Source organism: Grus americana, chromosome 4 (genome assembly GCF_028858705.1).
Source record: "Grus americana isolate bGruAme1 chromosome 4, bGruAme1.mat, whole genome shotgun sequence".
Taxonomy (NCBI): domain Eukaryota; kingdom Metazoa; phylum Chordata; class Aves; order Gruiformes; family Gruidae; genus Grus; species Grus americana.
The window spans coordinates 20,315,325-20,339,137 of NC_072855.1; the positions used below are offsets into that span (position 1 = coordinate 20,315,325).

The 23,813-nt window shown below is 37.9% G+C and overlaps 1 protein-coding gene across 3 annotated transcripts; it reads left to right on the top strand.

Moving 5' to 3' along the window:
* Positions 1–24: 24 nt before the first annotated feature.
* Positions 25–23,020, top strand: ANAPC4 (anaphase promoting complex subunit 4). Of its 3 annotated transcripts, none has more exons than XM_054825210.1 (28): positions 25–534; positions 967–1,072; positions 2,165–2,297; positions 3,478–3,552; positions 3,694–3,720; positions 3,819–3,863; positions 5,608–5,692; positions 6,125–6,235; positions 6,894–6,977; positions 7,236–7,322; positions 8,029–8,093; positions 8,187–8,229; positions 8,338–8,414; positions 8,852–8,952; positions 9,038–9,089; positions 9,396–9,451; positions 10,663–10,712; positions 11,645–11,701; positions 11,865–11,921; positions 12,467–12,560; positions 14,252–14,349; positions 14,898–14,959; positions 15,044–15,082; positions 15,170–15,271; positions 16,387–16,464; positions 17,060–17,230; positions 18,421–18,544; positions 18,919–23,020. In XM_054825210.1, exons 1-28 carry the CDS (start codon positions 427–429, stop codon positions 19,132–19,134), a joined length of 2,403 nt encoding a protein of 800 aa, XP_054681185.1. In that variant the 5' UTR covers positions 25–426; the 3' UTR covers positions 19,135–23,020. The 3 variants fall into 3 exon arrangements, with proteins under 3 accessions (XP_054681185.1, XP_054681187.1, XP_054681188.1); XM_054825212.1 differs by having other exon boundaries at positions 26–534; positions 10,663–10,709; XM_054825213.1 differs by lacking the exons at positions 25–534; positions 967–1,072; positions 2,165–2,297 and having other exon boundaries at positions 3,638–3,720.
* The last annotated feature ends 793 nt before the right edge of the window (positions 23,021–23,813 follow it).

The window sequence follows — 23,813 nt, forward strand, 5'->3', positions numbered from 1 at the left end:
AGCTGGGGCCGGGCCCCGCGGGGGGCACTAGCGCCAGTCCGCAGCCCCACCGCCTCCCCTCGGCGAGGCCCTCACGGCCGCGGGCACGTCTCTCAGCCCCGTAAGGCCCGGCGGGGCACAAGGCAAGCGGGAACCTTGTCCCAGCGGGCAGAGTGGGAAGAGCCTGACGCGCCTCCCCGCGGGGCAGCGCCCGCCCAGCTCCCCGGGCTCGACGCTGAGGCGCGGGAAGCCGCGGCGGCCCCGCTCTCCCACCAGGCCCAATCCGCGCCGCGTTGGGGAAGCACCGCCTCCGGAAGCCGGGAGCGGAGGGCGGGAGGCCCGCGGCGTTGGGGGTCAGGGGGCGGCTGATGGGAGGGAAGGGGCCCGGCAGCCGCTTGTAGTACCGTTCGCTGCACCGCCGGCACCCGGCCGGAGTGCCGCGCCATCATGCCCGCCTTCCGGCAGGTGGGGGAGAAGCAGCTACCCCAGGAGGTCGTCTTCATGGCCTGGTCCCCCAAGAGGGACCTCATCGCCCTGGCCAACAGAGCGGGGGAGGTGAGTGTGGGGGGCTGCCGAGCCGCCGGTGCTGGCGGGGAGAGCCCGGGGCTGAGCTGGAGGCCGCATCTGTGGGCTGACAGGAAGGACTCTGGGGACGGAAGCGGCTGCTGCCAGCAGGAAAACGCTGCCTGTTCTGTGCAGTCGCTGAGATGCCTTCGCCGTTATCTGTGGCATAGTTCTTGTAAGCTTAGCCAAGCGTTTAGGAACAGCAAGGCACAGCTTCTTTCTCCGTGTTGCTGTGTAGTAAAGAGTATACTGTCCTCTAAATTGACATAGGAGTGAATCATCTACTAGAGGAGCAGGTGATATTTAAGATGCAGGAGTTGTTAAAGAATGGTTAAAAAAAAGTGTATCTTGAACTGATTTACAAACTGGTATTGATGGGAGAACGTGGTTTATTTTTCTGTCTTCAATGTGTTTGCTTTGTAGGTTTTACTCCATCGGCTTGCAAACTTTCAACGAGTGTGGAGTTTGCCTCCAAATGAAAATACAGGAAAAGAAGTGACTGCTCTTGCTTGGAGACCAGATGGCAAAAGTAATGTCAAGTATATGTGGTGATATGGTGCAATAAAAATCCCATTGGAAAACAGTGAAAGCTGTGGTGATAATACCTCTTGTCTGTGAAGGAAATTGTCAAGTAAACTATGTTTGAAGAGAAGGGTAGCTTAATTTTACGTAGATTTATTGAAAGTAATAGAGTGAGTTACCCCATTGAAAGCAACTGCAAGAAAGATTTGCAAGGTGGATCTATGTCCAAAATACTCCTTTTCAAGGTATAGCAACACTTCCAGTTCCTAACTAAGCATGATATTTATATATGAATGACAAAAGTTATTGTGCAAGTACAGAGAGAGGCTGTCTGATTAGAGTTGACTGAAGACCTTAGCTTATTTAGGATAGGCTAAACTTAGAGGCTAAAATTGCTCAAATAATACACCAGAGAAGGAAAAAAAGCCTTTTACTTATCAACAGAAATAATGTTGAAATTAATAGCATAATAAACTTAAGCTGGAAATAAATTAATGTTTTGACTCATTAGAGGCCGGAGAATGGGAATGATCTTCTATGACATATGGGTAAAAAATACCTATATAGTTTTATGATGGAGTCAGAGGAGTTTAAGAAACTTCTTTTTAAGCTGGTTGCCTGTGATTACAAGGAAGTAAGCTTAGAAACCTTTGCTTACCATATGCTTTTATGGATTGATAAAGTTAAGAAGATGGTGATGCAAAAGTTGCTCAGCAAGTCTTAAATTGTATTTCATTGTAATAAACCCCAAACCTTCCTGGTGGATAGTCTTTATATATAATTTTGGCCTCAAATTTGCAAAACCTGAAGCTTCTGCTTTATCTGAACTGTTGTTAGCAGTGTGAGAAGCATGTTCTGTTTAACATGTAGATAAGTAATTGTGGGATCATACCTTTGATTTTTCACCTAAAATATAATAGGTCAAACTTTCATTTTAATGAGTAGGTTTCAAATGAGAATTTGGAAGGACTATAAATAGACAAAGTGAAAATTCTGTCCAGTAGTTGGCTTTGAAGACACATTATTTTCTAATTCAGTATAAAGTACCTACAAAGTTTTGCATGTTGGTTGTTTATACATTTTACTCATCTTTCTCTAGTTTTGGCTTTTGGCCTTACTGATACCAAGCGGATTATTCTATGTGATGTAGAAAAACCTGAAAGCTTGCACTCCTTCTCCATTGACTCGTCTGTTACTTACATGCATTGGATGGACGTAACTGAGGAAAGCAGGTGAGTCTGAAAAACTCAAGTAGTAAATTATGGGCTATGTGGTGCCACCTTACTAATAATTTATACTTAGTATGTTACAAGCAGTCATGTAAAATAATATAATATTACATAACTATGGCTCTTTGTTACCACTTGGCTAAAATGTTCATTTTGGTTAGAATAGACACTTTTCATACACTTATTTTTAATGCTGGTATCTTAGACTTGTGGTTCTTTTGGTTATACACAGAAATTTCAGCATGATCAGCCCACCTCTTAAGAGCTGCTTAATCTAGTGTTAGCTTGCACAAACTGTCTTCTGATACAGTTTACTTCAATAGCAATTAATTTATTAAACTATAATAATGTTACATTCATCTATTTTGTTAGAATAACAATGGTGTTACATCCCACCCTACTAGTAATTCTGTTATGGATGTACTTGCTTCAGGAAGCCAGGTTGCCTCTACTGACCATGAGCTCTGTGGCATTAGACAGTTCTCAGCAGCACTTGTGAGCTGGAGGACATTGTGGTCCCTATTTCTGTGGTCTTATAAAACCCTCTGATACACACCTTATTGCGGTGCAAGACAATCATTAAATAAAAGATTTATTTAAAAAAAGGACGTGGTATAAGCCTGACTTGGGAATTTGCCCCCACACCTCCAGAAAATACCAATCTTAAAATAGCAAGAAAATAACTACATCTTTACTCACTCTAGCGTTCTTCTCCTGATGGGGATAGACTTACCTCCTTATGAGGAATCTCATCCTTCTGATGTGTCTAAGGTGTGGTATTAGGTATTGCATTTTAATCTTCCTCTAACTGTAGTGTGTCTTTATAGAGTGAAGCTTTTCTGAGGTGTGGATAGGTTGTATGCAGGGTTGTACAGGGTTTAAACAGAAAGCCTTGGTCAGTAAGTGCATTACAGGTGATGAGGGGTTTGGTGGCAAGCTACTGAGCCAGCAGATAGAAACTTTGTATTCTCTTTTGGTGGAAATAAAAAAAAGATGATCAGACTTCTTTTATTAATAATTTATCAAATTAAAGGCTCCATAAGGGATTACCCTCTAATATTTGTAACTCTTCAATATACATGACATATTGAGTATATGCTGTAACTTTGAAGTTAGAAAGCAATTCTCTTTCCCCACCATTTTTACAGCTTGGGTGGTAAAGACAGTCATCTTTCTTTTTCAGTGTTCTCACTTCCTTTTACAATGCTGAGGATGAATCCAATCTCCTTTTGCCTAAGTTACCAGCGCTACCAAAAAAGTAAGCGTTATACTGGTAAGCTTTAGAAGATACAAGTTGTCATTTTTTGTCGTTGTTTTGGTTATTCATCTTTAATACTCTACAGATGCTTTGGATTAGATGTCTGCTCATTATTATTGAGAATAATTATTTTGTTTTCAGTTACAGTACCACTGCAAAAATTTTCAGGTAAGAAATTGTCATCTTATATCTCTCTCTGTTTTTCTTTTGTTTTCTGGTATTGAGACAAGCTACATAAACCCTGATCATGTGTTTTGTGTTTTCAGTGAAGAAAAGTCAGATGAGATTATGAAGCTTCTAGGTGATGTAAGGTAAATTCCATTTGTGGGTTGTTGTGGTTGGTTTCGGGGTTTTTTTTTGGCTTGATTGTTTTTTTTAAAGCTATAAAATAATGGATACTTTTAAGTTATTCATAATCTGTTTTTAAGGGTCTCAGAGAAAGGATACGGAATGTCTCTTTTTTTCATGTACAAAGATAAAGTTCAAATAATATATTTAAAAAAAAACGTGTCCATCAGATTACACCTTTTCTCCTCAATTTAGAGGGGTTATAAGGCAATTTATCAGCAACTGCTGTTGGTGCCATATCTTCTTTTCCTTAGAATAAGATTTCTTGGGATGTATTTGAAGGCTATATTATATGTGTTACTTAAGCTGGTTTTGGAGACATTTGTGAATGTTTGTTACAGACAGGGAATTTCTGTGGGTTTTCATGAGTGTGACAAAGCTAAGCTTAAAATTAGCTCTGAAATCGGCTGTATTAGGGTTAGTTTAAAATAAAATAAATATCTCTTATTAGGAAACCCACGAGGAGCAGTTGGAGGGAGTGTAGTTTAGCAGATTGAGACTGGCTTTGTGGAGTGCTTGTAGTGCGTCTTTGAGGAGGGCACTTAACCTCTGTGCCTTGTTTTTCCATTCCTTTTTTCCATTGTTTTCTTTCACTACTCCTTATAGTCTCACCACTGAGAATCATCCTCCTTCTTTCAAAATTTACATCTCTGTCTGTGACCAGTTATTCCTTCTTAAGGCTTGATATTTCTTCTTACAGTAGGACTTCCTTGCTAGAAAGAGAGATGTGGCAGCTGTCAGCGGTGTAGGAGCTTACTGGATTCTGTGCTACTTCATCCATTCAATTAACCAAACCAAAAGTTTTTCAGATACGGTTTTGTTAAGTTCTGTCTCGGTTGGTTTTAAGAGAAACATTTTCCTTTAACATATATTTAGGTGTATAACGGGCAGAAGTTACAGTTAATTTTCTCATATTTTTAAGGTGACATGCAAAACATTCTAGTTTTTTATGTTGGAGAGCATTACTGCTCATTGTAATGTAAGCAAATAGGTGTAGTTGAAGATGTATGGATGTATGACAGCAGTAGACAACCTCCTTGTCCAAAGTTTAACATTTTAAACATAAGTCACAGAGAAGCTTTTTCCCAAGTTATTGTAGCAAGTTGGTTTTAATAAGCAAGCAAACCACAGACCTGTCTGTCCCAGACCCTATTCTTTGAACTGGGTTTCTGTGTCTGATGCTGTTGTTACCTGTGGCTGTTCTTTGCTGCTATGTCTATTTCAAATCTTTGTTGCCTTTGAGGTTTTGCTGAGGTGTGCCACTGAGTCACTGCGACAAACTTACTCTGCATGTAGTTAGGATAAACTCAGGGAATACAAAAGTAGCTCTGTAAGAATGCTTTGCAGCCTGTATTGGTAGGTGAGCTGTTGCTAGAAACTTAGTTTTTTCTTCTGGAAGGTATAAAGTTAGTGAAGGAGGACTTCTGTGCCTACATTGTGTTATTTTTTCCTCTCATCTCTTAGTTAATTTAGTAATTGATACTTTTCCTGTAAATGTTAGAGGCAGGTCTTATCAATGAAATCCAAGCTAATTTTTTGTTTTTAAATTTCTTGGATTGTGGACAGTAGTACAGTGTTTCTTTTTGTTCAGTATTTCTTTAGAGGCTCTCTAGTAAAGGGATGGAATTTAAGTATTAAGAATTGTATTTGTATGCATTAGAATTTGTTTCAGTATGCTCATCAACATGTATTCGTCTATTTTTATAGGCTTAATGCTCTTGTCCTTGGTGGCAGCTCAGGATTTATTGAGATTTATGCTTATGGAATGTTCAAGATTGCTACAGTAACTGGGGTATGTTTCGTGCCTTTCCGTGTTTTGTCTTCATAATATACCAAGCTACAGCTGAACTGAATGAAAAATACACATACGTGCTTACACATAAGTGAAACTGGGTTGTTGAAGTTTAAAGAAAGCAATAGTTGTTTTTCTTTGATTAGGTTGTGTGGTTATTGTTGGAAAGACATTCTTAACTCTGGCAATTTTAACATCTTGTTTCAAATGAAAGAAAGTTCAACACTAATCCACAGTAAAAAGAGTGCTTTTATTCCTGAACAGTAGCTGAAAATTCCACTTTGTTTTTATGTGTCATTGAACATAGCCTTTGTTGTACGTGAATGTAAATGCAAATGTTGTATGTGAATGAAATGTGGTATGTGAATGAGCAGTAAATACCTCTTAGTGGAAATGCAATATTTCATTAACTTTTAAACTGGAATCTTTCAGGTGGCAGGTTCTTGTCGTGGACTATGTTTGTCTAGTGATTTGAAATCACTATCGGTTATTACAGAGATACGAGACTCCTCAGAGCGCGAAGCAGAGATAACATATTTTCAGGCAAGTAATGTAATTTTAAAATGTTCTTTAGAAGTAAAACTGCTTTTAAAAATACTTTCTGGTAGCTTTATTGCTTTCCCATTATTTCCAGAAAAAAACACAAACTACTATTTCCAGCCTCTCTGAAATTCACCCTGATTTAGCTTTTGGATTTATCACGTTAACATGCAGTTTCACTGATGAGGCTGCTGCTGCTGATCTGAGGCATTCTTTTACAATATTACTTTAAATATAACATTCATTTCCCTGCCACTGGCAGGGGGATTGGAACTAGATGATCTTTAAGGTCCCTTCCAACCCAAACCACTCCAGGATTCTGTGATGTATTCAGTTACAGTTATTCATATTTTCTTCATTCTACACACAAAGGCATAGGAGCAATGCTGTTGATTATCCAGTCTATCCAGAACAGTCATCCTTAAAACTATTACTGTTAAAACTCCAAAGTGAGGAACTTCATCACGAGTTTTTATAGATGTATTAAAAATATTTATTGCCCCTTTGAATTAAATGCATTTCTGTCTTAAAATCAACTTTAAGGAAATGAGAAATGACAATTTTTCTGTGGGTCCTCCTCATCTGTCTTTTCATTTCTGTAATCTAAAATTTCTTAGAAGAAAAATCATCTGCTAACTGTTGCTTGTTTCATTTGTTATAGCTGGACACTAGTCTGTTATCAAGTTACTTACCTGAGGTAACTCAAATGGCCCGGAAGTTTACTCACATTTCAACTCTGTTACAGGTACAGTTGTATTACAACATCTTTTTAATATCACAGTTCTTATAGGCTTCAATATTCTTAATGCAAGTAAAATAAATGCTTTCTAGTAGGAAGCTTAAGTTGGTTTTAAGTAAATGTAGAGCTCTAACTTGGAATTTGGTAATAAATTTTATATAATATCTACAGTGTATCTTATCTTTCTATTGTAACATCCAGTTCTTGCATGTGTTTTGAAGGGGGGGAAAGGGAATAACGCTAATGTCTGTACCTGTATTACAGTATATAAAGTTGTCATTGACGTGCATGTGTGAAGCGTGGGAAGAAATATTGATGCAGATGGACTCACGGCTAACAAAGTTTGTACAGGTACTGCAGTATTAACCATTCTTTTGGAAAACATTTTTTTTGCAGTAGTTCTGTTGTTCATGTTAACATACTGCATATCTTAATGTTGTTTAAGCATAATGCCTCCAGATAGCAATCTCTAAGTTCAGAGGCAACCTGGAACCTATTGTGTGCCAAGTGCTCTGATGCTGAAGATATCTGAGAACAATCCAGCACGGTTGTATTGTGATACTTCTTTATTTTATTCTAAGTTATTCAAAAGTGAGAGTTTTCAGCTTGCACAGGTATTGATCAGTTGCTTTCTATTTAAGATTGTGCTCTTTATACTTCAGTCTTTGATAAACTGAATACTGTAAATGTTGAGTAACGGCCCACCAGCACTTGCTGCCTAGTTCAGCAGAGCCTGTATGACAGCCATGATTAAGGTGCTCTTGGATTTGCTTAAATTTTGTGTTCATTGACCATGGCTAGAAGTTAATTGAATCAATTTTTTTTTTTTTTTTACTAGATTCTTGGTGATGGCAAACTGCTTAGATTTTTTTTACTGGGTTGTACAATTGAAAATAACTTAAAATACTGGAAAATTTCCAGTGATCAGTAATCTGATTTCAGCATTCAAGGACATGGGTGGGTTTTCAGATATACTTTAATTGAAGTGTTTGTGAGATTATTTGGTAGCCTGGATTTAATCTCTTTACCAATCTAATTCAATCATTTTGACTGACAGGAAAAGAATACAACCACTTCTGTTCAGGATGAGTTTATGCAGCTGTTGTTATGGGGCAAAGCAAGGTAGTTACTGTTGTTTTATCTGAGTATGCATTTGCATTTGATACTGAAATAGAAAATGAATGAATATTTGGTTCTCTTCCCAACCCCCTTTAGTCTGGAACTTCAGGCATTACTAATGAACCAACTGACAGTAAAGGTATGTTAATATTTTTTAATGTTTTAAAATAATTATTTCAATATATTTTAATCACTGTTCTGTTAAGTTAATGAACATTACTGTATGTTTGTATTGCTTTTTTAACAGGGTTTAAAAAAACTTGGTCAGTCAATAGAGTCTTCCTATTCCAGTATACAAAAGTTGGTCATAAGTCATTTGCAGAGGTGAGTCACAGAATGTCTGATGAATTATAGATAAAATGGCATATTATACGCTTTGCTAAAAGACATTATGCTGTATCGGTGGTTCTTTGTAGGTGTACTGGTGTGGAGACCGTGATCGTGGCAAAATGTACTAACTAACACTTTTGGGTAATGGGAACTGTTGAAGTATTTTGTACAATCTCTGTAACACATCACCTGTATATCACTGCCTGGTGTGTTTATTAGATGCAAAATATTCACACCAGCTTTGTGTGGTGGTTAAAATCATTAGGATAATATTTGCTTTTCTGTGAAATGATACTTTAACTCTTATATGCCAGACCACCTTATAAAGCTCTCCACCTTACACATTAAATTATTAAAATGTAGCATGCAGTAAAGCACTGAATTTCCAAAGCTTGACTAAGAGATTATACTTCTTTGCTCTGCCTTCCTAGTGGCTCTGAGGCACTGTTATACCACTTGAGTGAATTGAAAGGAATGGCTTTATGGAAACAAAAATATGAGTCTCTGGGATTAGATGCATCCGGAATTGAAGGTACAGTAGTACGTGTGTGTATATGTGTTACTCACTCTGATTTCACTTTTGAAAGCTTGATAATAATGATTAATTCTTTTTGCAGAGGCTGTTACTGCTGTTGGTTCTTTCATCCTGAAAGCAAATGAGCTGCTTCAGTAAGTATAAAGTCTGGAGAATTTAAAAAGCACGTCCATTGAGTCTTGTATCTAAGGGGAAGCATGTGGCTGGGTATAGAGGAGGCTGGGAGAGCAAGGCTCCTCTGGTGATGGTGAGCTTTTATCTTGACTTACTGCATCTTATAGACTCATACACCAAGAACAGGCTTACTTGGAAGACTGCATTGGGCATTTTTAAAAAAATTAATAGTGTTTGCAGGCCTTTCTGTAATAAAGATGGGACTTAAGCCTGGAGCAGCTTGTGACATTTAGATCTGGTAATTTCTTTTCTTGTTTCTTGCTCAGAGTTATCGACAGTAGTATGAAAAACTTCAAAGCATTTTTTCGATGGCTGTATGTTGGTAAGCTTGATGGCATAGTAAGCATCTAGTATCTGTTTTGTTTTGTAAGCATTGAAATGTCAGCAAGTAATTAAGCCAATCTTAGTTATGACCATCTATTTATTTCTATCATAAAAAATTTGTGGACATCTAAAAGGTTACAATTGATAAGGCAAGAATAATTATAATATTAAACACACAGATCATGAGTTTGATAGTTCTCAATTACCCACTGTACACACACTAACTTTATTGTGTATACTTGTCCTGTAATATTACTCCAAACTGTTGTCTGCTTCATGAGCGATTTTCTGGTCTTGGCTTGGAGAAATTAAAGCACTTTATTTAGTTTACACCAAATTTGAAGTATATTCTAACTCTCCTTTACTCTGTCACTTGCTCTTTTCTCCTGTGGAAACCTAGTTAGTTGCAAGGTTATGCACAGACATAAACAGTCTCTGAATGTCCGGATGCGCTTAATAGTCACCTCCAATTGCAGCTGGGTAGCTGCAGGTAAAATGTTAGGGGGATGTGCAGAACGCTGTATTTTAGCCTGCTTGTTTTTATAAAGTGGTTATGAATATGTTTATAGCTTTTAATTGATCTTTTTAGAACTACTTTACAAAAACCTAAACAGTCTTACCAGATACTGTAAAAGCACCAGAAATGCAGTGTTCGCTCTTACTAGTGGGAATATAATAATTTTTTAATTTTAAAAATTGCAGAAAGCAGAACTATCAGCGTTCTCTGTTGTAACATTAGAACTTTAGCTATTTAAACGTTCGCTGTGTTTGCTTGTGTTTAAACGGAGAACTGTTTATCTAAGCGACATTGATTTAACATTACTTCTTTGCAATTCTCTTAAAACACATTATTCTGGACATGACAGTATTCATGTATTTTATATATATCCATTTTAGTACTCTTAGTATGTACATAAATAAATTCTTATGAACCCTTTTCATAAGTCTTATCTCAGTCTTGTAGAGAGTACAATGCAGTTGGAAAAGATTAAAGATATAAATTCTCCAAGATTTGTATTGTAAGCTAGTGGGACAAGTGAGGCTTAATTTCAGTCTCCATTCATAATTCTTCATTCCAGACTCTTTTGCTTCTGACAAGTTAATCTCTCCTATTTTATCAGCAGTGTGTTATTACATAGCCACGGAAAATTAAGAATATTAGGAAAACTTACTAATATTAATACAGTAAGAATATAATTTTTCCCTCAGCCATGTTGAGGATGTCAGAAGACCATGTGCTTCCAGAGCTGAACAAGGTAGTAGTAACATTTTCTGATAAATGGTGGTATACGCTGTATTCTGTTTGACTTAGAGGGCAAGACTGAAGGTTTATTTTTGTTCCAAAACTTAAAGAATAGTGTCTGTCATTTCTTTGAAAAAATTGATGCCTGCAGATTCACACTAATATGCTGTCTCACATGAATTTCTTTTTCTGTTTTCTTTGATAATTCTACTCTTTCTAGTACACTGTATGGGAATGCGAGACCTCTGTGTATAGCAGCTGTTTATATGCCCTAAATAACTAAGTTAGCCGGAATGGGATTTTAACATCTTTACCGATGTCCTGGTAGAGGAGATGAAATACACCTGCATGAAATTTGCACCACATCATCACACTGGGTGAAGCAGTTAATATGCTCAAAGGCAGAGGTGCCTTCCAGAAGGAAATAGATAGGCTGGAGGAATGGACGGATAGGGACCTCCTGAAGTTCAACAAGGACAAATGCAAGGTGCTGTCCTGAGTAACAGTAACCCCCTGCAATTGCACAGCAAGGCCCCAACTGGCTGTGGAGCAGCTCTGCTGAGGTGAACTTGGGGATGCTGGTGGATACAAGCTGGGCATGAGCCAGCAGTGTGCCCTGACAGCAAAGATGACCAAGAGTAACCAGGGCTGTACTACAGCAGCATGGCCAGGAGGTCAAGGGAAGTGGTTACCCTCCTTACTTAGCACTCATCAGATTGCATGTAGAATACTTTCTCTGGTTTGGGGGCCCTCCTATATGAGACAGACATGAATAAACTGGAGTGAGTTCAGCAGAGAGCTCCCAAGCAGGTTGGAGGCTGGAGAACTTGTCTTGTGAGGACAGGCTGAGGGAGCTGCACTTGTTCAGCCTACAGAAAAATGTGTTCTGTGCTCATTGAAATGTATTTCTTATCCTTTGCTTTTCTCATCATTTTTTTCTCCTTTTAGATGACTCAAAAAGATATCACGTTTGTTGCTGATTTTCTTACTGAACACTTCAATGAGGTAAGTTATACTGGTTTGCCAAGTACGGCATCTGACCGTATTTTTGCTGCCAAGAATTGAATCTGAAAAATCTTATAATAAAATAATACAATCATCTTTTTGTACACTACTTCTCATTAACTTTGGGTTTAAATAACGGTTTTGTTTGTGTTACTTTTTTCAGGCACCAGAACTTTACAATCGTAAAGGAAAATACTTCAATGTGGAGAGAGTTGGCCAGGTAAAGAACTAGGGAGTCAATGGAAAAAGAATAAATGAGAAAATCCTTAGATGGAGAAGCTTTTAAAGCTGTGCCCACTTTTCCTTGTCCCTTTTGCTCTGTGTTGCACATTCCAGTGTTGGTAAAGGAGAGTACTTTAATTATTTTCGACTATTATTAGGAAAAGGAGTGTTTAAAAACATGTCATAGTTTTACCTTACATGTGCTGTATTTTTAGGAAAAGGGTGAAACTTCTTCACAGCCAGCAATAGTAATGTAAAACTGAAATGTGTTTGTCTTTATGCCATTAATCACTGGATTTCAAAACATTTGTGCTCAAACTTGATTTAAAAATCAATTTCTTAGGGAAACATCACTATATGATCTTAGACAATAGTTGATTTTTCTTACTGTTTCTAGAAGGGGTGGAATATTTAGTTTTAAGAGTAGGGCATGTTAAATTAAGAAGAAATGTTTGACAGACTTGTGAGGGGCAATGTGGGGGGTGAATTCTCATGTCCCTTATTCTTAAAATGCAGTGTTACAGATGTCTGTTTCTTTTCTAGTACTTGAAAGATGAAGATGATGACCTGGTATCACCACCTAATACAGAGGGAAACCAGTGGTTTGACTTTCTTAAAAATAGTACTCATCTTAAAGGTAACATGTGCTTTAGTAAAAAGTAGAAGGGAATCAAAGATATACATCGAATATAACAAATGCAGAAGAGTAATCTGTTTTTTCATGCTTACGAGTTATTTCTATAGCATTAGTCATGGGTCTCCATCTGAGTAGAATAAAATAAATAGGCCTTGTTATTTTACAGAGCTTTTATGTAGCTGCTTACCCAGTCAATTACCATTTTCTGGGTATTAGGAGTTTCCTACATTTCATGTACCAATCTGAGAAATGTTGGCTTGGAAGGAATCCCAGGAGATACCTATTTTAGATCTTAGTTCCAGGTCAAGGAAGTAGTAATTACACTTAGGTCATACCTGGGGGGAGTGTCCTAATTTGTTCTCTTTCACTGGAGTCCGAGACTATTTTGTTAATTAGTGGTGAAAAAGAAGTAAGAGACTGTAACAAGCTGATGGTGAAAATGATTCTTGTTTAACTTCGGAAACTACAGCCTGTAAAATTTCTACAGCATAAGCTATCTTGTAATAGAACTTGCTCTAGCTGCCTTTTTCTGCCTATTTAATTCAATAGAAAGATGGGAAGTGATAGCATTTTTGTTTGTAAAACCAGTATTTAGACAATGTATTTTTAGACATACTTTGAAAATATGTTTACTACTTCAAATGTGTAGACTACTTGACCAGTTGTTTCTGTTACTACCCAAGATTCATGACTGTTTGTAGAGATAGTTTGTGTTTTTGTTGGTATTAATTTGGCAAGTATTGAGACGTTCATCTTGCTCTCAGAACTGTAAGGTTTATAGGACAAGCAATGCTTCTGTCATTAACACTTTCTAGCCTTCTTTGGTGTTTTATATTGCTTTGGTTGATGTAACTTTTACCATTTTTCCAGCTAAACATTGGAAAAGAAGCGGATTACATACTTAAAATAAGTAGTGAGATTTATCTCAAAAGCTAAATGTCTTCTTACAAAGTAGTTCATTTAATAAGAATGAATCGGTCCTACTGAAGCCAAATCATAGGTACTATAAAGAGTATGGAAGTTGTTTTGCTTAAGATATTTTGTGACAACTGTGTTTGTAGCTCTTGGGTAAATGCAATTCTGTCTTTTTGCAATTTTGAATGGGCTGTGAGGAAAAGCTGAAGAGGCAGACAGGCTTCCATTTCTCCTTCATTTATCTCATTTCATGATGTAATCCAGTTAGTTACTTGAGTTAGAATTTATTATTGGGGAATAATTTAGGCGGTCACCTAATCCAACCAATGCAGGGCTAATTTTGAAGCTAGACTGGGTTGCTCAAGGCTTTGTGCAGTTGAGTCCTCTACGCCTGCAAGGATAGAGACCCTGCGGCCACTCTGGGAACCCTGCTCCAGTGACTAACCAGTGCTTGTGAAAACTTTTTTTCCTTATATCTGATTGGAATTTCCCTTGCTGGAGCTTATGACTGACTTACATCTTCCCCTCTCACTGTGTGCAGCCTTAAAAGCGTTGTCTTCTGTAACTCCTTTAGGCAGCTGAAGAGAGCAACGGGTTCCTCTTTGTTTAGGTACCACTTCTCTAGGCTGAACGAACCCAGCCCACTCAACTTCTTGTAAAGCATGTGCTATAGCCCTGCAACTGTTTTATTGACCCTTCCAATGTGTCTCTTTAATAACAGTATGTTGTTATAGAGATACAAGCATTTTTTTAAATGAACTTTTATCTGTTTACAGAAAGTCCACTTTTGTTTCCCTACTATCCTGAGAAGTCACTGCATTTTGTCAAAAGGCAAATGGAAGGGGTCATTGATCAGTGTTTACAAAAGCCAGCAGTAAGTTCATTTTATATAACTGATAACTTTCTTTGAGCAGTAGCAGTCAAATGAAGATAATAGTCATGCTTAGTAAGAACTGAAGATAATAGTCATGCTTAGTAAGGCCTGAAGTTTTAATCTTTGCCTTCGAGTGCCTACAGCTTAGGTGGTAGCATGTAGTCCAGCTTCACCACTGCCGGGATGTCCCAAGCCTTTGGCTAGAGAGAGTTTAATGGGGGATATTTTTGTTTCGTGTCTTCTGTTCCCACATTATTGGGATCTATTTTTAACATAAATTAGCTTGGTGTATGTGCTGTGTAACTAGATAACTGTGGTAGTTTGCAATACACTGGTCTATATATTATGAAAAAACATGAAACAAGTGTATCAAGTGACAGTAGTGTTTACAATAGGGATGTTTATACCAGCGTAAATATTGGTGGATTTTTCTTTCAGATGTACTCGGGTGTGTTTGGTTGGTTGGTTTGGGGTTTTTTTTGCCTTAAAGGTGTATAATTATGAATAACTGCTTGCATTTTTTGGCCTATTTTCATTATATTTGTTAGGTTGTAATTGGAAAGTCAGTGCATCAAGCACTCTGCATGTCTCTCTACAAAACTTCTGAAAGGTATTTCTTTACATTTATTTTTAAAGCTCAGTTGCACAAAATTACAGCAGCATTTTATTAACTGCTTTATTTTTTCCTTTTCAGTGAAGATTCCACACCTCAGTTATTTAAACTACCATTTCTGTAAGTATGCTGCTAGTCCTTGTTCTATATCATTTACCAATTATTAAAACTTGACCTAAATTTTCATTTCCTCCCCCCACATTACAGGTGGAATGACAAAACATCTAATATACATTATGTTCTCTTCACCATATTAGAAAATTCTATTTCTAAAATACACATTTTGAGGAGACATACTGATACTTCCAGGTAAGACAGAAAGGGGGAAAAAATGGTTTGTGAGCTTCAGCACATGTGTACAGAGGCAATTACAATTTGAATCTTTTTGTAAAAAGAAGGAATGAGCAGCATGAATACAGTCTTTCTTGGATACTAGAGAAATGAGGAGGGCATTAGAAAGTGCAGTAGGAAACTGCAGCAGGTGTTTGTGTTGTATTAGGTTCAGAAAATCTAATCACAAGACCAAAGATGGTTTTAGGCTTAGGAAAAAATCAGGCTCCCATAGTTTTGCTCCTCATAGAATTATTTGCTTGTGCAAACTTGTGAAAAATTACAGGGAATCATGCTTTCAGTGTTGCTTTGTCTTACTGTAAACACTACTCTTTGATTAACCCCTTGCAGCCTGTAATTTAATACTATAAATGGGAGGTGGACTCATAAGTGCAACAAATGGAATACATCTCTTTGGGGTGTAGTTTCATGTACCTCCAGGAGTTTCTGTGTCTGATGTGCAGTTTGTCACTACCTAGTTGTGTGCAGATACAACTGCTTAAGATGCATTCTGTCAGTGGGATCACTGAAATGACCTGGGTTTAGAAAACAACAAAAACTCCTCTCTGTAAAATACTGATTTTTGTAATGCGTCATTTAATTTGAGGAGATAATGAACTGATAGGTGTGGGAATTTTTAAAGCCGTTTTACTGCTGAAGAAAACACATGGTGAAACTATCTTTTGTGTTTCCTGTTGAGAGCTGCTGACAAAATTACAGCTCTGTGATGTAGTTTCTATCCTGTTTCCTCCCTCATTGATATCTAAAACAGTCTAAACTCATTTTCTGTAGATTTGACTAACAACTTAACGGACCTGAAGCTAGGACAGTTAAGCCAAAAGTTCAGCAAAGAACAACTGTATGCCAGAAGCCATCTGCAGTTTCCCATTTGACTCCATTAGTCACATTTTGCTGAGGAGCAGAAATCAAAAGGTTCCCATTCACCAGTTACATCATTCAGGGATGTAGCTGTGTATTGTGCTAAGCTTAGACAGGCTTACACCATCTCTTACCACAGGTGCCATTAGAGATTTTGGATTTTCTGTGAATGGAAAAGGAAATAGTCACTGAGATAATGAACACTGTTCTTCTAGGTCTGTCAGTAATGGAATTATTGCAGTAGAGTTTGGAAACTTCTTGAACAACAGTATAAATGAGAGCTCAGACTCCAGGTCAGTATATTTTATTTTTAATCCAGCATTGCAGACTGCTAAATTGATGACCATCTTTTCTAGTGTTTCTTTTACATTAGGTTAACTTCTCAGGCATTATAGTTTGACTTTTATCCTGCAAGTTACTACTTCAGATGCTGGACCAGCTTGTAATTCCCGAGAGAGTCAGGCTGTAAGAAATGACACAGGTGCAGGAAGCTGCAGGATTGTGGGAGTCTTATTTTGCACTTCATCTCAAGGTCAAGTAAATTTTAGTTTTCTAGTTGAAAACTAGAGCTCTAGCACATGTGCAAGAAACAAAGCCAGCTGGAAGCAGCTCTTACTTATATCTGTGATGTTCTTTAAGTAAGATGGAGTGAGACTTGATATGCCTGAATGAAGGCATCTTAGAAGGCATGGCAGGCGAAGTTCATCCTTTTCATGTAGAAAGGCCAGGTGTGATTGCTGTCAGCATGACTGACATTTTTTATCGTTTACAGTAAAGCACACTGTTAACTGCTGGATACTTTTTGACATGAATGTTGTGCAAGTTAAAAATATTTTAGTTCTGTATTCACTTTTATTCCTTGATGCTTTCTAAATTATTTTCCTATAGATGCTACAGTTGTTTAGATGCACACTTCTATGATGATGAAACTGTAACAGTAGTTCTGAAGGAGAGCGTGGAACAAGAGGGGAAGGAGACAGTCTTGGCTCAGCTGCCTTTATCTTCAGTATACACAGATGAGGACCAAGATAGGGAATTCATCTGGGATTCTACTAAAAGGTACTGAAAAACTTTGAGCAACTCTGAAAATGCAGAACTGAAAAGCAGATTAAGCAAATAATTCTAATTGTGTACAGTTACTCATGCTTTGGGTGTGTAAATATTTTTAAAACTTTTTTTGCCAAGGAAAGTGGGGCGGGGAGATGGAAGCTTCCTAAACAATTTGGTTTGTAGTTTTCTGGGGGGTTGGTTTTGCTTTTTTGAGACTGAATACTACCTGTGTACCTGGCTCTCTTGAAATGGGAGGGCCAATTGAAGACATCATGTAGAATCAGAAATGTTTTCTTTAGAGGATGCTAACTTTGCTGGTTAGAATACTTAATTTCAGGATGTTTTCAGCATGTTTGCTCATATACCTCTGCCTTGTAATAAGGATACACAGATATTTCTTCATCTTTCCACTGATAGTCACACAACTGTTGTCAGCTTAGCCTTGAAACATCGGAATTGGTGCCTCTCTGTACGTTGTTGAGGAGAGCACCTGATGGAAGTGAAGAGACACACACACAAAAGGTCAATGTAGTTCAAGCGGTGAATCCAGTCTTTTAGTTGCTGTGCCTCGCTTGCTTTTTCTTTTTTTCTCCCTATGCCTCTCTGGTGGATTGCTTAAGATATATTTTTACCTCAAAATAAAGAGCTGTACTGAACTGTACATATTTTTTTTATGCCACAAATAAATTGTGTATTGAAGAATGAAAAGAAAATATTAAAAGCAAATTCAAGCTAATCCTGGCCACTGGCAGGGAGTTTGTTCATAGAGTCCCTATGAGTGGGGGTGAACTGCAGTGATATGTGTTTGAAAGGTCATGGGGACCAAACTTCTGTGTAAGTGGAGGCATTGCCTCCAGGACTTTGTTCAGAAACTCCTCTTCTTGCAGAGAGATTTGAAGGAAAGCCATCCTCATCCTCCTGCTGTAGCTGTTACTTGTGGGAAGATCAGACTTTGCAACTCCCTTCTCACCACCTGCTGTACTCTTTTACCTCAGTTGAAGCATGCTGTGTCTCCACAGTTGGATACCCCACTCTAGAATATCTGTAGCAGAGTTATGATGGTTTCAAATGTTTATCTGCTTGTTGCATACGATATAAAAAAACCTTAGACATAAAAAACCTGGACTGACTGAGGTTTTTCTTAGTACTAGAATTGTTTCTTATATGCTAGGTTTGTGCTTTTTTCTTGCTGTGTGCAGGCTGGATGAGCAAAGTGATGAGATAACCACACGTACTGTCTTCTTGGAGAATCAGTGGAGAGTTCTGGAGAACATGAAAGCTCAGTATGTTGCTGTAAATGGTATTAGAAAAGTTTCTTGTGTGGTAAGTACAGTATCTGTGAATGAGCCTGTAAACTATTAAAGAAAACATGCAATGACTGGAGAGAGCAATAATCTGTTTCTGCTAATTTAGTGAGATTTATCAAAACTTTTTTTTAACAAATAGATTATTCTCTCATAACCTGCTATGTGTGTCAGAATACAGTCATACCTCTGTCCTAACACAGAAGAACTTTAACAGAAGTTAATAGACCTGCTTGCTTTACTTTTCAGCCTGCAGAGCAAGAAAAAAGTTGCTAATTTCCTTGATACCTCCATTTCAAAGTTAAAGGCTATTTTCAAAGCTATTGGCTGACATTTAAAATGGTATTGGTGCTTTCATTTGTTTATTAACAGAAACTCTTACTGTCTCTCTAGCTAAGTTCAAATCTCCGTCATGTGAGAGTGTTTGAGATGGATGTAGAGGATGATGGGGAAGTTGAGGAAGAAGAGGAAGAAGAAACAACTCAGATTGCAGCTGGGGAACCTGATGAGCTAAATCAGTCTGCAGATAACCAGGACAATGTGTGTGATGCATCTGCTGAAGAACTACCTGATGAAACTGAAGAACACGAATCAAGTCTGGATCCTTGACGTAGGCTTTTATACTGGTAAAGGGACAAGACTGTAATCTAACTTCAGGCTGCTGAGGTGATGTATCCTGTACCTACTCAAGCAGCTGTAGTAGGATGATGTGTGTCAGAATTCTGTACTGCTTCTCAGCTAAGACTGACTGTGTTCTAGAATAACCCTTGTTTGTCTGGCACATGATTTGGTATGAACTAAATTTCCTTGAGAACTTTTTCAATTTGCAATTTTTTTATAGGTGAGGAGAAAAAGAAATACCAACTGATGTTTTTGCAGTTAACCTGTTCACTCCTGAACACTGTTACTAAGATAAAATGAACTTGTATGTGAAAACAACAAACTCGGGACCGAATTCTTTTCTTCTTAGACTTCATATTCTAGTTATGGGTACAGAAGCTTCCTGTAGAGCCAAAATGTAAGAGTGTGTATGGCAAACAACAAGCTTGCAGATCAGCATAAGACTAGTTAGACAACAAAATTTAGCAATTGTTACTTAAATACATACTTTTAAAACCACTTTTGATAATATCTGTCCTCAGTAACACAGTATTTCAGTCTGCACAGTTCTTTAGTCCTCAGTGCAACATTTGTGTGTGTGTGTGTATGTACGTATGTTTTGTCAAATGTTTGCATGTCTCAGCCTGCCTAGTTTCTGTGAGATGGTTCCTGAAAGTCTGTCTGCTCCATCTGGTATTTTTGTAATGAAGAGTTACAACAGAGTATATTTTTTTATTCTGAGGTGGCATAGTATGTCATGCATAGGCTTCAGCATAATCATGTTCCTTGCTAATTTATATATTGCTGTAGGAATGGTGTAGCTAGAAACAGTGTTTAGAAATCTAAAATGTTTTGTTCTTCCCTACTAGCTGTCAGAGTCTTAACTGACTTAAATCTCAGCTCTTTGAATGAGCAATGCTGCTAAATGCATGATCTTCCATCAGAACAGTGAGTGTACCTTGTGTTTGTGAAGAGGACCAGGTCTTATGCATGTGCTCCGTTCTGTGCTTCAAAAATCAATAAATCTGAGATTGCTATTTAGCATTGCAAAAATCAAATACTAGACTTACCCTCTTTCTCTTGTTTTGAAATACGCCGTTTTTAAGTAGCTGGTTTTTAAAGTGGACTTTTGAAGTTTTTGAACAGTTTGGGGGAGACTTAGAAACAAAGCTGTTCAGTTCTGAGAGAGATTTCTTATTTTTTCCCTTCCTTACTAACCTCCTTGAAAGCTGCTTGCTGTTCACCGTTCTCATCTAACAGATACTAATGGTTGAAGGCACAATGAAGCTGTAGGACAGGAGGGACAGAAATGCCCATTCAAAAGTGCTGTGGATTTTCTGTGTAGAGCAGTTACTCTTGATGAGAAATTGCTGCTACAACAGAACCCACTCAGCTTAAGCCTGGCCTTGTCTTCTTCCAGGAAACTTTTGCTTCTGATCTGACTTTAAGAATTGTCACACTAGAGTGCTTGGAAACAATTGTTTTGCTGTGCTTTCTGCTAAGTAGTTTTAGTCCATGGGTATATGGAAATCTGATCTGTCCTGCCCATAATTGTTTCTAAATTGGCATTAATAGCAGTTGTGTCCCGTGCCACAGGGGCATGCCCTTCAGCAGTCTCCCTGAGGTTATTCTGTGCACCTTTCTAGTCCAGTCTCGGATATACTTGAGTCAATGGGAGTTTTGTTTCTGGCTTGAATAAGTACATGTGCACTTTCTGCATTTCACAATGACACGATATGAGTGTGCTGGTTTAGGTCAGTGATTCTGAATGCATTGCTCATTCCTTCTGTCAAACTTATTTTTATTTTGCTACCAGATTTCTGTAATAATTAATGTGTCAATAATGTGCTTATGGATCTGTTTTCAAAAGGGTGATAGGAAATACTTGATTTAGAAGTTTCTCGGGATTTTGGTGGTGTCTGGATGTGATGATCTCATTTGCCACTTTGTCCTCTTCATCATCCTTTTTTTTTATGCTAACTGAAGGCTCATTCAACCTTTTTCTGTTGTGAGTTCTCGTTCTTTCTTGATAGTTTTGTAGTCAAAAGAACTTTTATTTTCTTAGCAAGTGTGCACACAATCCACTCTTTGTAATACTGATCTTTAGGTCTCTAAGAATCATTTACTGCTGCCTCTTGTTTAATATCTACCTGTTTTGTGTGTGTCATTTCTAGTTTTTTTTAAAGATCTTGGGCAGCGTTTATTTTCTGCTGTTCACTTTGTGTAATCCCTTTTCCAGACCTTTTGTCCATGCCTTTTCTGCCTGATCTCTGTGACTTGAAAACTTGCCACATTGCTGAGTTTCTGCTTCAGTCTCTCACCAGTTGGTGCTGTTTTGCTTCACAACCTGGACATGCCGTGGTACCGTTGCCTCCCACTTATATGGATTTCATTGCACGCTCACAACTGCCTTCATAAATGACCACTTCAGCTGCTCAAAAAGACAGGAGATGGATGGAGAGAAATAGCAAACAAAACCTTGCTTTAGTGAATCATTTCTTTTTGTAGAAAGGAGAAGGGATGTGTATTTTTGTAACCATACCTACACTTGGTCCTAATGCTGCTTGGCTTTGAAAAACCTACTTTAAAAAGCTTAAAAAAAACTTTTAAAAAACCTACTTAAAAAAGCTCTAAGCCTATATACCTTGACAGAATGGGAAAGCCATCTACGTACGTACTTAAGTTCTTTAGTAAGTTTCTGTGGCCATATCTGTAGTCAGAGTTGGTTCCTGTGTCTTGTTACATACTGCAGTAATATCTGAAAAGATCTCTCTTGCTACCTTTAACTGTTGCTCTTGGAGTTGTCTAATCTAATTTCTTGCTTCACAAGCTGGTTTAGGGGAAGAGCTGGCTTAGCTTGTGCCATGGAACAATGGTAGCAGTTTAAGAAGGGCATTTTGGAGAGGGGAAGGAAGACTTCGTCATGAATCGGTTCATAATAAGCAGTAAGGAAAGTGCATATGAATGAGGAGAGAGGATGAAAGGAATTGTCACAGGGTAAATTTCAAGGAGAGAGATGCAAAATGACATAGGGATCTCTATGGAGAATGCCACTGTGAAGGAATTCTAAGAAAAAAACCCCAAACCAGCTCTGGAAGTGGAAGAGAAGAAATACCACTTGTAGGTGAATAAAATGCATTTAACTGTAGCTGTAGGTTAAGTAACAGAGCTGCTAGCAAATCAGTCTGGAGACCATTGGTGCCAGCAAAGTCCAGAGTTGAAGTGATAATAGGATATAAATGTAGTGTGGATATTCTGGCGTTCTTAACCTAGGGGGTATTATACGGCTACTGCTCCTAGCTGTCGGCTTTACAGCTCTGCTGGCAGCTCTGTGCAAATTATGTAATCATGCCTGCTCCTGTGAATCAAAAGACCTCGGGTCGTTTTATGCAGTTCTCATGCTTAACCTAGAGGATAAATGAAAGAATCCTATCAGGTTTAATTTTTACAATTCTCACCAGGAGCCTTACCTCCTAAAGTGAACCCATTCTTACTAAGAGGAAAAGAAAAGAACACTTAGGGCCTAGTATAGGAAATAAAAGACACTATTTTTAAATCCCTACTCTTACTGTTATACAAAAAGTATTTAGTCCCATGTCAGTTGAGCTGTTGCACGTTGGGTCTGGTGTTGGAGTTCTCTTAGTGTGTTGTTGAATCTGTTCTGCTTTGAACAAACCAATTATTTGTTTGCTTGACTGAAAAATGTTTGATTCTGCAGTCTGGAGATTAGGGTATGAGCGAGCCACCTGAGAAGGTGAGGTTCAAGGCCTTCTTCCAAAGTGACCAGAAAATAGGATTTGAAAAAACCCTTCTTTTTCTCACCCTAGGTGCAATCATTTTTCCCTGTACATTTTTTTTTCTGAAATTATTTATTAAAATAAACTCTTCAGAAATTTATTTTGCTTCTTGTAATTCTCAAGAGAATTCATATATACATTCTGTAATGAAGATGGAGACTTGCCCTCAGGTGCACTGAAAATCATCTCTTAAATAGCCACTATAGATAAGACTCACAGGGGCAAAGGTAAGGAATTTGTTCATTTGCTCACATATTTATTTTAGACTGTTGAGGTAACCTACGGTTTCCTGAGGATAGCGCAAAGACCAGTGCTTTCAAGTGTTGCAATAATCTGAAGAACAATAAACTTTATCTTTCCATATGTTGAATTAACCATATTCCCTTTGCGGTGGAATCCTACTAAACTAGAAGCAAATGGACAATGCTTTTTGCTTTCTCTTTTAGAAATGTGCAGTATTTGTGATGTCCCCTCTCTTGCAGCTACTCTATATTAGGCTCGATGCTCTAGCTACTTAGCTAATGTTCAGAATATTGAAATACAGGAGGAAGATAGAAGGCATCAGTGGACACTGTGGTTTCCAGATAGTGTCTGTTAATTTTGAAGTGATGTTATTTTGATCACTTGCATGAAAAACAACATACTACTGGCCCTAATTTCTACTTATTTTTTTTAAAGTATTATTAAGGCAGGAAGATGAAATAGTGAGTAAAGCAGATGAGAGTTCTGGATTTTTTTTGTGGTACCAGGAAATAAATCTCTTCTAAATTAGTTTATTTTCCAGAACCTTTTTCAATGTATAGTAATCCCTTGAGAGAGATAATGTGGAATGCTTATTAGAAAACTACTAAAGAATCTAATATTGGAAGACAACTTGTTTATGATCAAATT